The sequence below is a fragment of the Pongo abelii genome, chromosome 14 (assembly GCF_028885655.2).
Source record: "Pongo abelii isolate AG06213 chromosome 14, NHGRI_mPonAbe1-v2.0_pri, whole genome shotgun sequence".
In the NCBI taxonomy this organism is placed as follows: Eukaryota; Metazoa; Chordata; class Mammalia; order Primates; family Hominidae; genus Pongo; species Pongo abelii.
In genome coordinates, this window is record NC_071999.2 from 47,946,962 (window position 1) to 47,960,586 (window position 13,625).

The window sequence follows — 13,625 nt, forward strand, 5'->3', positions numbered from 1 at the left end:
CACTTTTATGTCATTTACATATTTTATTTAATTCTTGCAAATGGCCTATGAGATAGATATCATCTCTATTTAAGAAAAAAAAAAAAGAAACACTGACATTCAAAGAGTTTTAGCGGGAGCTAAGACTTTGAACCCAGATCTGCTTGGTTCTACTTCTACCACATTTAGAATTAATGTAGGGCCAGAAATAGGATTCTTTGGTTTTGTCTTATAATCAATGCGCAGGTAACCTGACTACCAAGAGTTGGGACGTGAGCTTATCCTTAAAGCCTACATAACAAAGTAGATTACATTATAAAGCACGTAGTAGTTACCCTACATCTGTTAGCTGCTGTTGTTCACAAATCATACTGCAAAGTACCATGGTGTATGACCACCAGTTGAGGGTTTTGCCAATAACTCCTAAATGATTTCTCAATTCTTGTCTAGAAAAAAATACAAGTATATGGTTATCCTCAGTCCATTAAATAAATCCCTGGTCAGTTTAGACGATGCTTAGGCACTTCAGTGCAAACATCCTATTCCTTATATTGGTATCCTGGACATCAACATAAGCAGAAGTACCTTGGATCACCAAAGGATCAAGTCTTCCAAGTTATTTATAATGGGGAATTTCTCAAATTTAGTGTTATTGACTACTAAAGGATACTTTGGTGAGTAGACGTGTCTCCCACCTTGCTTACATGGTGACAGAGTTCAATTACATAATTAATACAACAGCCAATAATCCAATACCAGGTGTTTTGACAAGTTACCATCACCTGAATTTAAAACCCCTATGAACAATCTGCCTATAAAGGCACAAAGTTCTGAAAACATTAACTTACTATTGCTGATGCTCTCTAAATGCTTCTCTTCTAAGATTTTCTTGAAGTCTTTTTTTCTCCTCCAGTTTATTGCTCTGAAATTGCAAATATCAAAACATAACTTATTAAAGATGCTTTAAGCAGAGTCATGATGCTAAAGTTACCCAAGGTCCAAAATCCTAAGGTTCAACTGGCCTTGATAGTCTAACACAGTATCCTGCTAGAGGCTCCAAGATGGTATTCCCTGTCAGACCCATGGGCACTGCACTGAAAGCCAGGAGCTCCAAGTTCTTTCCACAGCTCCCCTCTCCCAACTTGATTGGTATAATCACAGAACCAGTATTTTGCGTTTTTATTCTTTAGTTCAAATGATAGCAATATTTATTTTTTAAGCAGTGCTTTCAAAATGTTTTAATGAAAACATGAAATTTCCATACCAAGTATGTTAAATTAAAATTATAATAAATGGTTAAATAGCTCATACAAAATTTATATATACACCCAAATTCTACTAAAGTATTCGAGAAGAGATTTTCAATAAGACAACCCAACTCCCTTCTGACTTAGTAACAGATACTTAAAGCTGTTGAGGGACTGAACAGCACATCATAAAAAAAGCCATCCACTTGAATAGAAAATAGTTCTTTTTTTTAATTAGCTGTTTGGAGAGCCTGGAGATAAAGGGCTTCATATTTGATATTACTGTCACCATGGCTCTGGCATATTTTAATCCAATTTAAATAACCCAGAAACATTTGCTTTTTGCTCACCATGACACACTGTCATTTTTTAACTTGCTATGACCTATGAAAAACAAGTAAAATTCCCAGACAACAAATTTAATGGGGAGTTGAAACACATTCTACTATCCAGGAGGTTCATGAAGTTTTAAATGAATCCAAGAGAGACAGTAAGCAGCTGGGTTTGCTTTAATAAAAAATTGGATTTGCCCAGAAGAGGACCTGTGAAAGGAGAATAATGGAAATCACTTTCAAGCCCAAACATAAGTCTGGTTCCATCTTTCAAAGAAAGGAAAAAACTGCTTGTATTGTTCATTTCCATGAAAGTCTTCATTCACTCAAAACTAATTACTAGTACCATTTTGAAAGGCAAAATGGATGATGACTTCAGTTTCAGAAAAAAAACTAAAGGAAATTTACTACAGTCAAAGAGAATCAATTATAAGGCAAGCAACTGGATTATTAATGAAACACAGAATTCTAGGGGGCAAACTAATAGAAAATTGTAAAACCGAATAAACTTGCTTCTACTTTGGGAAAAAATCCTGACTCATGAGCACAAAAGTGTTCAATTGTGATGAGTTCCCTGCCTTCCAGGGTGGGGATCGCGGGGTTGTGATGGATCTAAAAGGGTGAAAGACAGCAAGCAAGCAGTAAGTGTTGATTAAACCAGTATTCAGAATGCTACTCAGAGAACAGTGAGAAAGCCACAAAAACAGCTAGAGACAAAAGGCTGGATTCCTTTAGCAAGGTCAGAAATTGAGACCACTAGTTTTAACATTTTCACTAATAGATTCCAACTCACAGTCACACAGTAGCTAAATTTTATCCAACAAAAGCCTGTTTATGGCAGGGCACGGTGACTCATGCCTGTAATCCCTGCTCTTTGGGAGGCCGAGGCGGGTAGATCACCTGAGGTCAGGAGTTCGAAACCAGTCTGGCCAACATGGTGAAATCTCATCTCTACTAAAAATATAAAAATTAGCCAGTCATGGTGGCAGGCACCTGTAATCCAAGCTACTCGGGAGGCTGAGGTAGGAGAATTGCTTGAACCCGGGAGGCGGAGGTTGCAGTGAGCCGAGATTGCGCCATTGCACTCCAGCCTGGGTGACAAGAGCAAAACTCCATCTCAAAAAAAAAAGGGTCTGTTTATGCCTCAGCAGAAGTTGATAGTTGATGGAGAAGTATTTTGGGGGAAAAAAGAGTAGTATTAGTAGTATTTCTGGAGTAGTTGAAAAATTGTATTCAATCCCTATTCATATCAAATGCCTGTTATATGCTTGGTACCATGTTAGGTGCTGGGAATACAGCTACGAACAGAGCAGTGCCCATTCTGGAAAATGTTACAGCCTCGTTGGGGACACAGACAAGAAAGCAATGATGGCAGTATGCTAAACACATTAGGGGAGAGCAGTTTCCAAATAACATAGTAAGAACGCAGAAAAAGCACTTATATGGATTGTCAGGAAATGCTCTCAAAAGTTCCACAGTCACTCAGTGCCTACTTAGTGTTAGACTCCATCCTGAGCACGAGAGCCAAGAAGTTGAATAACACTGGGAATGTGGTTTCTAACTTTGGGTAAGCTGCATGTTATGAGGGTGCTTCTTTCTATGGAGAGTGGACTCACAGCTTTCTTCATAATCCCCAAAGAGCTGATGACCAGATAAAAGGATAAATACCATGGCTCTAATGAGAGACAGAAATTCTATATCCAAACCAATCTTAAGCAAGAGTGTTTCAGGAGGAGGAGAAGGTAGGAACAGGGTTACTACACTCCATTATATGGGTTGTTCAGCCCAGGGGGTCCCAGCAGGCAGGAGAGGGGTAGGAAAGGAAAAATAAAGCCAGTGTTCAGCTCACCAAGATTTGTACTGCAGCATGTGGCTGCTTTGGCACAGAGGAGGTGTCTTTTCTCGGTGTCTCACAAAGGCACTGTCTATCACCATTCTGGGCACCCACAGAATTGACCAACTGGATGGAGAATTGGTCTCTAATTTGCACAAAGGCAACCATGGGCTGGTGGTAACCCTGGACAGGAAAGGGGCGTTCCCAGAACTTACATTTTTAATATACAACGGCACAAGAGAATATGTCAGCTCAAGAAAACCCAAGAAGCTCATGGATAAATTGAACAATGTTTATAGAGAGAGGAGTAGAAGATAAGATTGAGAAAGTAAGAAGGAATAATTATATAGGAATGTATGTGCCAAGTAAAGGAGTTTGGACTTTATGAAACCCAACAGTAAGCCATTATATTAAGCAGGGAAGGAAGTGGCTCACTCTTACAGCAACACGGAGGTTAAACTTCAGCAAGAGCCACAAATACACGAGAACCCCTGGGGTGATTCTCACAGTTATCTAGGCCATAAATTATGAGCCCCAAGTTAAGTCAGCAGGTACAGGGAAGAGAGAAGAATGGACAGTCTTGACAAAAACTTAAGGGACAGAAATAATAGGAAATATGATGATATGGATATGGGATGAGTAAGAAAAGGAGGAAGAGTCTAAGATTACTATCATTTAAGAGCATCAGAATGAACATAAGAGTTCAATTTTGAATTTATTGGATCTGAGGTATACTTGTGGAATATTTAGGGAGAAATATCAAGCATGCAGTAAAATATATGGTTCTGGAATTTAGAAATATGGTCTGGCCTGAAGATATGGACTGCAGAAATCAGCACAAACAATAACCAGATCCTTAAATGTGGAATTTTTCATCTAAGGAGAGGGGGCCTAGGCCCAGCAGTATCAGAGGATACCAAGGGATGGGATCTGGTAAGCATCAATAGTGGAAAAACAAGTACAAGGAAAGGATCCCAGGGACATTCAGGAGGGTGGAATTTGAAGGACAGAGTGCTTAATAGTTAATTTTAAATTTTAATTTTATTTATGTATTTATTTATTTGAGACAAGGTCTTGCTCTGTCACCCAGGCTGCAGTGCAGTGGTGTCATCTAGGCTCACTGCAACCTCCACCTCCCATTTTCAAGTGATTCTCGTGCCTCAGCCTCCTGAGTAACTGGGATTACAGGTACATACCAACATACCTGGCTAATACATGTGTTTTTGTATAGATGGGGTCTCACCATGTTTCCCAGGCTGCTCTTGAATTCCTGGGATCAAGCAATTGGCCTGCCTTGGCCTCCCAAAGAGCTAGGATTGCAGGCATGAGCCACCGCACCCAGCCTTAATATTTAATTTTACACAGAGTAAAAATAAGTGAGGAATTTAAGAATCTTTACTGGGATCTTTTCTTTCTTTCTTTTTAAGAGCTGGGGTTTCACCATGTTGCCCAGACTGGTCTCAAAGTCCTGGGCTCAAGCAATCCTTCCTTCTTGGCCTCCCAGTGTCCTGGGATTACAAGCATGAACCACTCCGCCCAGCTGGATTTTTCAGTTAAGAACACCATTGGTGATCTTAGGTAGATTAGAACAAGAGAAGCATTAGAAAGAAAAGCCAAACTCAGCCCACCAACAAACGAGGAATCAGAGAAGGAAGGGAATCAGAGAAGGTAAGTTCTTAAGCTAGCTGAGACATGCATCCCCTGGGGAACATTTTTTTTTAAATAGAGATTCTTTGGTTCGGTGATTGTTAGAGAGTCAGTCCACAGACTGACATTTGGGAACGAAATATGGTAGAGGAGTCTTTCAAGAAGTTCGAACCATAATGCTTGGGACAGAGGAGTTGAAAGCAGACCACTATATGGAAAATTTGTTTTTAAGGTGACAGATTTAAGTAAGATTAAATTCTGAGAAAGAAAAACAAAAACAAAACAAACAACAAAACAAGAAAGTGAGAGAAGAAAGGGAGCTTAACTGATGGAGAAGCAAAGTCCCTGGGGGGACCGGAGGGAAGATGAAATGGTGAACACAGGTGGAAGAATCCATGGTACCAATGAGGAAAAGGACCTTCTGATTCCTCCTGAGATAGGATGGGGGTAGGTGCAGCAAAGGGAGAGTAAGAAAAGAGAAAAATAAAGATACTTAAGGCTGGTGACCTTTATTTCCTATGAAGTGAGAGACAAGGTCATGTGCTGCAAATGAAAGGAGAGTATAAGAATATAAAGCCAGCAAGGATTTTGGTAATTGGGGTTGGTTCCCAGTTACAATGCAAAGAAAAAAATTGCTGGGCATTGGGCATTGTGAAAGACCCAGCTGAGATCAAATCTCAGAAATGTAGTGTGGCAAAAGAAAAAACAAAAGTGACATATGTTTTTCTCTGCAGCAACTTCATTCATGTGGGTTTAGTAGAAATGAAATAATTGAACCCATCCAATTCATGCATAAAAATAGTAATACGCTCTATGCCCCCCTTCCAAGAGGTTGATATAATAGATTCCAATGAGATAGTGTTAAAGCACTTCTTTACATTTATAATTAGGTTAGGGTACTTTACTGAGTGCTTACCAAGTGCTAGGTATTGTACTAAGGGCTTTGCATAAATTGCATCCTCTAGTCCTACCAGTCTCACTATTACATTATTATACCCATTTTACAAATAAGGTAAGTGAAGCACAGAAAAGCTATCAGCCTACACTGTTAGTACCACATGTTTATTTCAGAGATATTAACATTACAACATTATGGGGTTAATTAATGAGATCCTATTACATTTCAATAACCAAAGGCTTAATGCTTCCACCAAGTCATCTACAAAGAAATGCATGATGTAGGAACCACATTTCTTGGAAACACTGATGTTCCCTGAAAGTTTTCAGAAATGGAAATGTTTCCCCAATTTATATAAACAACATTGAAATAATTTCCTCAATGTTGAGTTTACCCCTAAAATTGTTCTTAAACTGTTAGCCCTTGCTACTACTTGCTTCCTAGAAATAAGAAAGCAACAAGTGTGATTCCTTAACATGTACCTGTATGCAGCTCTGCATCTAATATGCATAACTTATTTTCTACCAGTTAGTTCCTACTTCACCATATAGCATTAAAACTAACTGTGCTTCTCAGTGTCTGCATAAAACACTGTGATTTCCAGTGCTTCAAATGACTTTCACAGCCATAGCTTACTGGAAAGGGCAAGGAAAGGTGTTGGAAGCCACTCAGATCTTCAGCTGGTTTCCTGAATTCTCTGAGTTATGATACCAAGAGGTTGGGGAATCAAATGAAGTATGGTTGGTCCTGCTTATCTGTGAGTTCCGTATCTGCTGACTCAACCAACTTCAGATGGAAAATATTCAGGGGATGAGGAATAGATGGTTGCATCTATACTGAATATGTAAGACTATTTTCTTGTCATTATTCCCTAAACAATACAGTATAACAACTATTTACACAACGTTTACATCATATTAGGTATTATAAATAATCTAGAGATGACTTAAAGTATACAGAAGGATGTACATATGCTATTGCAAATACTACTCCATTTTATATAAGATTTTGGTATCCATTGTGTTGTGGGGGGAGGGGGAGGAAGCAACCAATCTCCCATACCTAAAGGATGGCTGTATCTGGAAACTAGATAATACCGTATATTATCTCAAACATATGTAGATCGAAGGCAGAATAAGATGAACCCAGGAAACTGAGAGAGTCTTTAAAATGGAGTTAGAAGATTTTCATATTTTAGGTTTGTGGGTATTATGAAAGTCTGGGAAAATAAAATTATTATTTATCATGTGATTATGGGGGGAAAATGTGATTTACTCCCAAAGCACTAAATTTGGGTGAAATGCTTGCTGTGGGGAGTTAGGAAAACCTGTCTATTTATACTGAAAGAACCAGTGGCAAAACACTTGCATCTGGTAAACTGCTTTTTTACTCTAATGCTCTAATGTCTTAGAGATGTTGTCTCTGCTTTATAGATTTCTTGGAAAAGAAATTAATGCATCATTATAAAATCACATGAGTAGTATTAGTTTCCTATTGCTGCTGTAATAAATTACCACAAAGTTAACAGCTTAAAACAATACATATTTATTATCTTACAGCTCTGGAGGTCAGAAGTACAAAATGGGTCTCAATGGGCTAAAATCAAGGTGCCAGAAAGGCTATGTTCCTTCTGGAAGCTTGAAAGAAAATAATCAGTTTCCTGGTCTTTTCCAGCTTCTAGAGGCTACCCACATTCCTGGGCTAATGGCCCCTTCCTGCATCTTCAAAGCAGTGGTGGGCTGAATCTTTCTCCTGGTATCATCTCTTCGTTCTCTATCTCCCTCTCCCAATTTTAAGGACCCCTGTGATTATATTGGGCACCTGGATATTGCAAGATACACTCTCTATTTTAAGGTCAGTTGATTAGCAACCCTAATTCCACCTGTGATCTTAATCCCCTTACCCATGTAAGGAAACATGTTCCTAGGTTCCAGGGATAAAACGTGGACACCTTGGGGTGGAGCATTATTCTGCCCACTACATGAATTACAATCTATTTTTAAATCAATAAATATCAAACACACAATAGGCCAGCTATTTCCCCAAATCTTTGCTCTCCCTAGCCCTCTGAGGTTTGGCTTTAGAATGTGGGTGGTAAGGGAGGGTAAGAAAATACCTTTTTCATTTAGTGCTAAGCAGTGGTGTGCTGGTCAACATTTAATCAGGTCTAGCAGGTAGGAGGAGGAGGGGAAAATAATCTGTAGCATTTACTGATTTCCACATCATAAATATTTTCCACCACAGTCGGTTTCAAACTGACAATGATGAAGCCAAGTAGCTCAAAAAAATCCTGAAAATGTGACAATTCTCACAGTACAAGCCAGTACAAGGAAGCTACAGAACATCACTAGAAGTATATATACTGTGACAGATTCTAGTCTAGGGAATGCAAGTTACATTCCTGAACTGAATACAACTCAAGTATACCAGTGCTGTCTCCAAATTTCCCTTTGTACCCATAGGATTAACTCTTCCTGGGCCCCACTGACATGACTGGATACTAAAGAGCTGGTTGACTTTCACACCTTTCTGTCTATTAAGGATCAAAGAACATGCACAAATGCTGGCAAGGAACCCAGTCGACTCTTCCCTCACTAAATGCTGCACACAGAGATGACGACCAATCATAATGAGACCCAGTGTCCCCTGACTTCTTTTGGGAGAGAAGGAAATGAAGGGCAGAAGGGGACCAGCAGCCAGTGGGGGGAAGACCAGAGACAAAGCTAGAGGCTCTTGGGTGGCAATAGGCTGCTTGGATTCTACTTGGCTCAGAGTTTACTGGGCAGCAGCCATTTGCCTAGGGAGGAATGCAATGTGTTTGCAGGCTGATGTCCATGTGTGTGTTTGCTGTGCATTTTAAAATATAAGTGCTCCATAAGCACAGCCATTATCACTTCCCTCGGCCATTTCCACACGGGCAATGTGAAATATGTCATTTCTAGATGGCTAATGTTCATTTTTCTTATCTGACACAAGCTACTAACTAGGCTCACATTTAACATGAAAAGCTACAGATTTATCTACAATAGAGAAGGCTAGGATCATGGTGACAGAGCAGGCTGATCAGCCAGAGAAATCACATCTGTGGAAGAACAAGGATGGGTCACCCCTTCTTTTGCAAGGTCATTTAAATTAATGCTCCTCGAGCTTTTATGTGCACAAGAATTACCTGGGGAGCTTGTTAAAATGCAGATTCTGATTCAGTAGGTCTGAGGTACGGCTCGAGATTCTGCTCTTCTAACAAACTCCCAGACGATGCCAATGGTGCTTGTTCAAGGGCCATATTTTCAATGGGAAGGGTCTACAGATCAACTCTTTCTCCCCATCTCTCACATCCTGGCAAATTTATGCCAATAGAATTACAGTTATCATATTAGGAAAGGCAAAAACACTACTTTTAGACAATGTTTAAACAGTTTAGGCCAGGTATGGTGGCTCATTCCTGTAATCCCAGCACTTTGGGAGGCCAAGGCAGGTGGATCCCTTGAGCCCAACAGTTCGAGACCAGCCTTGGCAACATGGTGAAACCCTGTCTCTACAAAAAATACAAAAAAAAAAAAAAAAAAAGCTATAGTGGTGTTAACCTGTAGTCCCAGCTACTCAGGAGGCTGAGGTGGGAGGATTGCCTGACCCCAGGAGACTGAGGCTGCAGTGAGCTGTGATCACACCACTGCACTCCAGCCTGCGCAACAGAGACCCTGTCTCAAAAAAAAAAGAAAGAAAACAGTTTCAACCACAAACATTTATGAATAGTGTACGTTATTGACCCATGAAGAAATTAGCTGTAAATGACCCACACGTCAGCCAATTATGGGTATTAAATGACAACGAATAAATGATCTTTAGGACAAGAGGTTGCAATACAATAATTAGTAAAGGTCTGCAAGCCTCTTTACCCTGTTCCTGGTGATGACTTAATGATTGTCTTTGTTCTACCTGAAATACAGACTATGCTCCGTAAAGGGAGTGCCTCCTGTAAAATCACAAGACCTAAGCATGAATCTTCCTTTGAAGGATAAAATGGAAGGAAAAAAATTGGATGAGGAAAAGAAGAGTGGGCAATAGAAACAGAGAGGGAAAGATGGATAAATTTTTAAAGTTACTATAATAAAAATCTTCTACAATGAAACTATAATTGTTGATCAGCAAATGTGAACTAATCCTCCTCCTCCTTACCTTCTCTCTCTGAATTGCCTTCATTTTTTGGAGTTCAGCTTCTTCAGCTTCCTTCTTGATTCTTACAGATTCTTCTCTTTTTAGCTAAATTGTATTGAAATTACAGAGAACGAAAACAGTTACCATTTTTCAGTCTGAACTCTGGAACATGAAATTATGATGAAAGACAAATTACAGTATTGTTTGTGCTATACCTCACCATGATTATAGGTTATTACTTCAAGCTACTTAGATCACAGAGAATGGCCAGGCTACGTCTTCTGCCCATGAAATTTCTGTCTTTGTGTTTCTTCCTTGGTCTGTCTCTTTTTCAATGTCCCTGTCTTTGTCTATCTCTGTCTCTCTCTGTGTGTATGTGTGTGTGGTGTGTGTGTGTATTGGGGAGGGAAAAGGGAAAATAATTTTTCCTGATTACAAAACTCAGTGCTCATTGTAAAAATCGCTGGGAATCTTAAATATTTTTTGTGCTACTTCCATGACCGGCATGCAGTAAACAAATCCATATTCTTAGAACCAAAACATTCCAAACATAGTAGACTTTAATCTATAGTTAAACATAGTTAACTTAAATGAAAAAAATAGTTCCCTTAATCGAGGGTCATGCTGAGTGATAAAGGGCTTAGGTAAGAATTGAAGGTATCCATCTCTTCACTTCTCACTTCCTGAGAGCTTTGATTTTGAAAGCTGCCTTTGCAACTGGTTGGAAGGTTTTATACTTTTGGTAAAGTTACTGTGTTATTTCATGGTTACTTGAAAGAGCTGGTACTCATATTCCTTACCAAAATTCAACTAAAAGAGATGAATTCTGACCTTTTGCTGGTATTTAGATTGCATCAGCTGGAGTTGTTGTTTCTGTCTGACTTCAGTTTCTGACTGGCTTCCACCTTAGGAAAAAAAAAATCCATGAAGGTGAAACATAAATATTAAGCTGAAATGTCAGCCATTGAGGACTAATTAATACATAATAAATCTATAACATGAGTTTCCTTAATATTCTCATGCTCTTGCAAATAAGAACATAACCAGTTTTCCAAGAAGACCTTAAAGAAGGGGAATCACTTAGAAGAAAGAGCTGGATAGAAAGAGGAGGCCATATTTTTAAAACAAAAGAGCACTTTTAGTAAGGTTTTTCAGTCATGTAGGTATTAAAGTTTTCACTTGGATTGAAATCATACCTAAAGGTCTGTGCTAAACAGAAGAAATAGTGCCTGTCTTGGAAACTGTAGAATATTCCTCCTGCTTGAATATGACCATGCCTGAACCTAGTAAAGATGGTGATCAAAGGTGCTTCTATTGCTTTTCTTCTTCTAACTCTATTGCCTTATATTCAAGCAGCAAGGCTCAGGAAGCTCTCAGAGGTCTTGCCACTAGACAAGTATGTAGTCTTTATAACCCAGTTTCTAAAAATGCAATGGGAATATTCTAGTTAGTAACTGATCATCAATCCATACTATTTATTGTTCTTTCCTTATATAGTCAAAATAAAAATATGGATGTTAGACTATTTACTTGCTCTCTTTTAAACCTAAAAGAATTTGGGGCCAGAAATCCTGGCAGCTTGACAATCATCTAAGAACTGCCATTTAGGGAATTCTCAGTGTTTATGCAAGCTTGGTGTGCATATTATAAAGATTCCTTTGAAATAATTCTCTGGTGCTTTGGTCACTAAAAGTGTCAGCTCTCTGAAAGATTTACTCTCACAGAAGATGCATTAAAACAATTTGTGTTCACTATAGATCTTATAATTGAACTGAGAAAGATACCATAGGGACTTTTCTTCAGAGATCCAAAAGATACATAAGACCTGTTTGGTGTTGGCCCTTTGACTGCTATTGCGGGGGAAGGCGGATGTTTCTTTCAAAACAGTAAGGAATGTTGACGCTTTTCTCTAATGTTACAGCAACTTTTAGTATCTCCTGCAACCATTCCAATATTGTAAGGGGTAGAGAAATAGAGGAGGAGTTGAAAATTAGAAGAAATAGAGAGAGCCAGATGGCTAAGCATTTACAAGTTTTGTTCAAAATTCATCTCAAAGTTTAATACATTCTAGAATTTTCTTTTCTAACCCCAAGCCCCTCCCACACACACATACCTGACTATCCCTAGATAATGCATATAACAGAAAGTCAAAATGAGAATCCTGCTCATTTTCTGCTAAGGCTTCAAGACAACAGATGCCAAGCACTTCAAATTCCAAAGGGAGGTAATGGCCCCTCAAAGCAGGATCTGCAAGGAGGTAACTGAAACCTACCTTGGGGAACCTCAACTAACTTCAGCCTATAAAAGAGGTTGGTTAGGTCAAAGGGAGGCAGAAATCTGAGGAAAGATGTCATTCTGAATTCTACGTCTTCTGTGTTTTGAGGAAGGAGAAATCTTCACATCAGATGAGCAGGAGAGGTTTAATGAAAATCAGCTGGAGACCTCAACCTGCATTTTTAAGAGTCTGAAGGTCTTAGTGGATTCATGCCTAGAACAATTAGAGCCTAAAGGTATAAGGCTGTCGTCAGTTGGCCACTGAGATGAGTCCTCAAGAAGAGGTAGCTACATTACAAATGGCTCACATTCACAGTTTATGAAAAGAAAGAATGCACAAGTATTTCCTGTACTTTTAATGTGATTCTCATGAAAGAGAATGCCAACCTAAAGCCATCTAAAGGGACTTGCCTATGAGGGCCATGTCAAGAACAATGGAACCCTAAAAGGAGTCTACCAAGAGCCAACAGTGAGGCCAAGCCCTGCCAACAGGAAAGGAAATTATCTGTATCAGGGAAATCCAGGTGGGAGATGGGTGGCAGAGAGTGGGGGATGCTGAAAAACTTGAAGAATCCCAGGAAGAAGAATGAGCAGTCAGCATAAACCTAGGCTCAAAGAAACAAGGATCACTGCATTACGATCCCTGACTTCTCTTATCTCCCTCCACTTCCCCCTTCAATCCTAGAAAGGTCAGAATCTGGGAACAGAGCCGTGAATAGAGAAAAGTCCAGCCACACCCTGTTCCACTTGCTGGATTCCTACCTGAAACAGGCCTGTGTTAGAGCAGGGGAGAAGCTCTCATCTCCATTAGTAACAGAATTTTGATCAGTACCTAAGACTGAACATTAATTACTGAAATGAGACTGTTTTAGGCCTAGAATTAGCTAGGTCACTCTACTGTTTGAGAGAGACCAAAAAGCTTTAATTTGTTACATCATCCAAAAAGCCTGGGAAAGACTGGTCTCACATAGCCAATCTCAGGGGCCAAGCTAGGAAAGATTAAAGTTGTTTTCTGATTGTACCCTTCGAGTCTGGCTCATCTGCACAAAGTAGGCACTTGAGATTAGCCCTTTTCACGAAATACAGTGGGATGATGATAATATTACTATTATTTCCTCTCATTAAATAATTTCCAAATTAGATTACTTTTACCTATGTTCTTGGTGGGGGGGGGGGGGCGGGGTGTGGGGAAGGAAGTTCTCTAAAACTGTTACAACCCTAAGTGGCCCGACACAAGACATGCTTGTATTAACTAAATC

The 13,625-nt window shown here is 39.4% G+C and overlaps 1 protein-coding gene across 7 annotated transcripts in view; it reads right to left on the reverse strand.

Annotated features, from left to right (window-relative positions):
• EPSTI1 (epithelial stromal interaction 1) overlaps window positions 1-13,625 on the reverse strand; it is a 105,143-nt gene that overhangs the window by 68,598 nt on the left and 22,920 nt on the right. For all 7 annotated transcript variants that reach the window (XM_009248619.4, XM_024230768.3, XM_063714800.1 and 4 more), the window contains 3 exons: window positions 10,924-10,997; window positions 10,114-10,197; window positions 828-901 (listed from right to left, as the gene is read on the reverse strand). In XM_009248619.4, coding sequence (XP_009246894.4) covers window positions 828-901; window positions 10,114-10,197; window positions 10,924-10,997 — 232 coding nt within the window. The remainder of the gene's footprint in view (window positions 1-827; window positions 902-10,113; window positions 10,198-10,923; window positions 10,998-13,625) is intronic.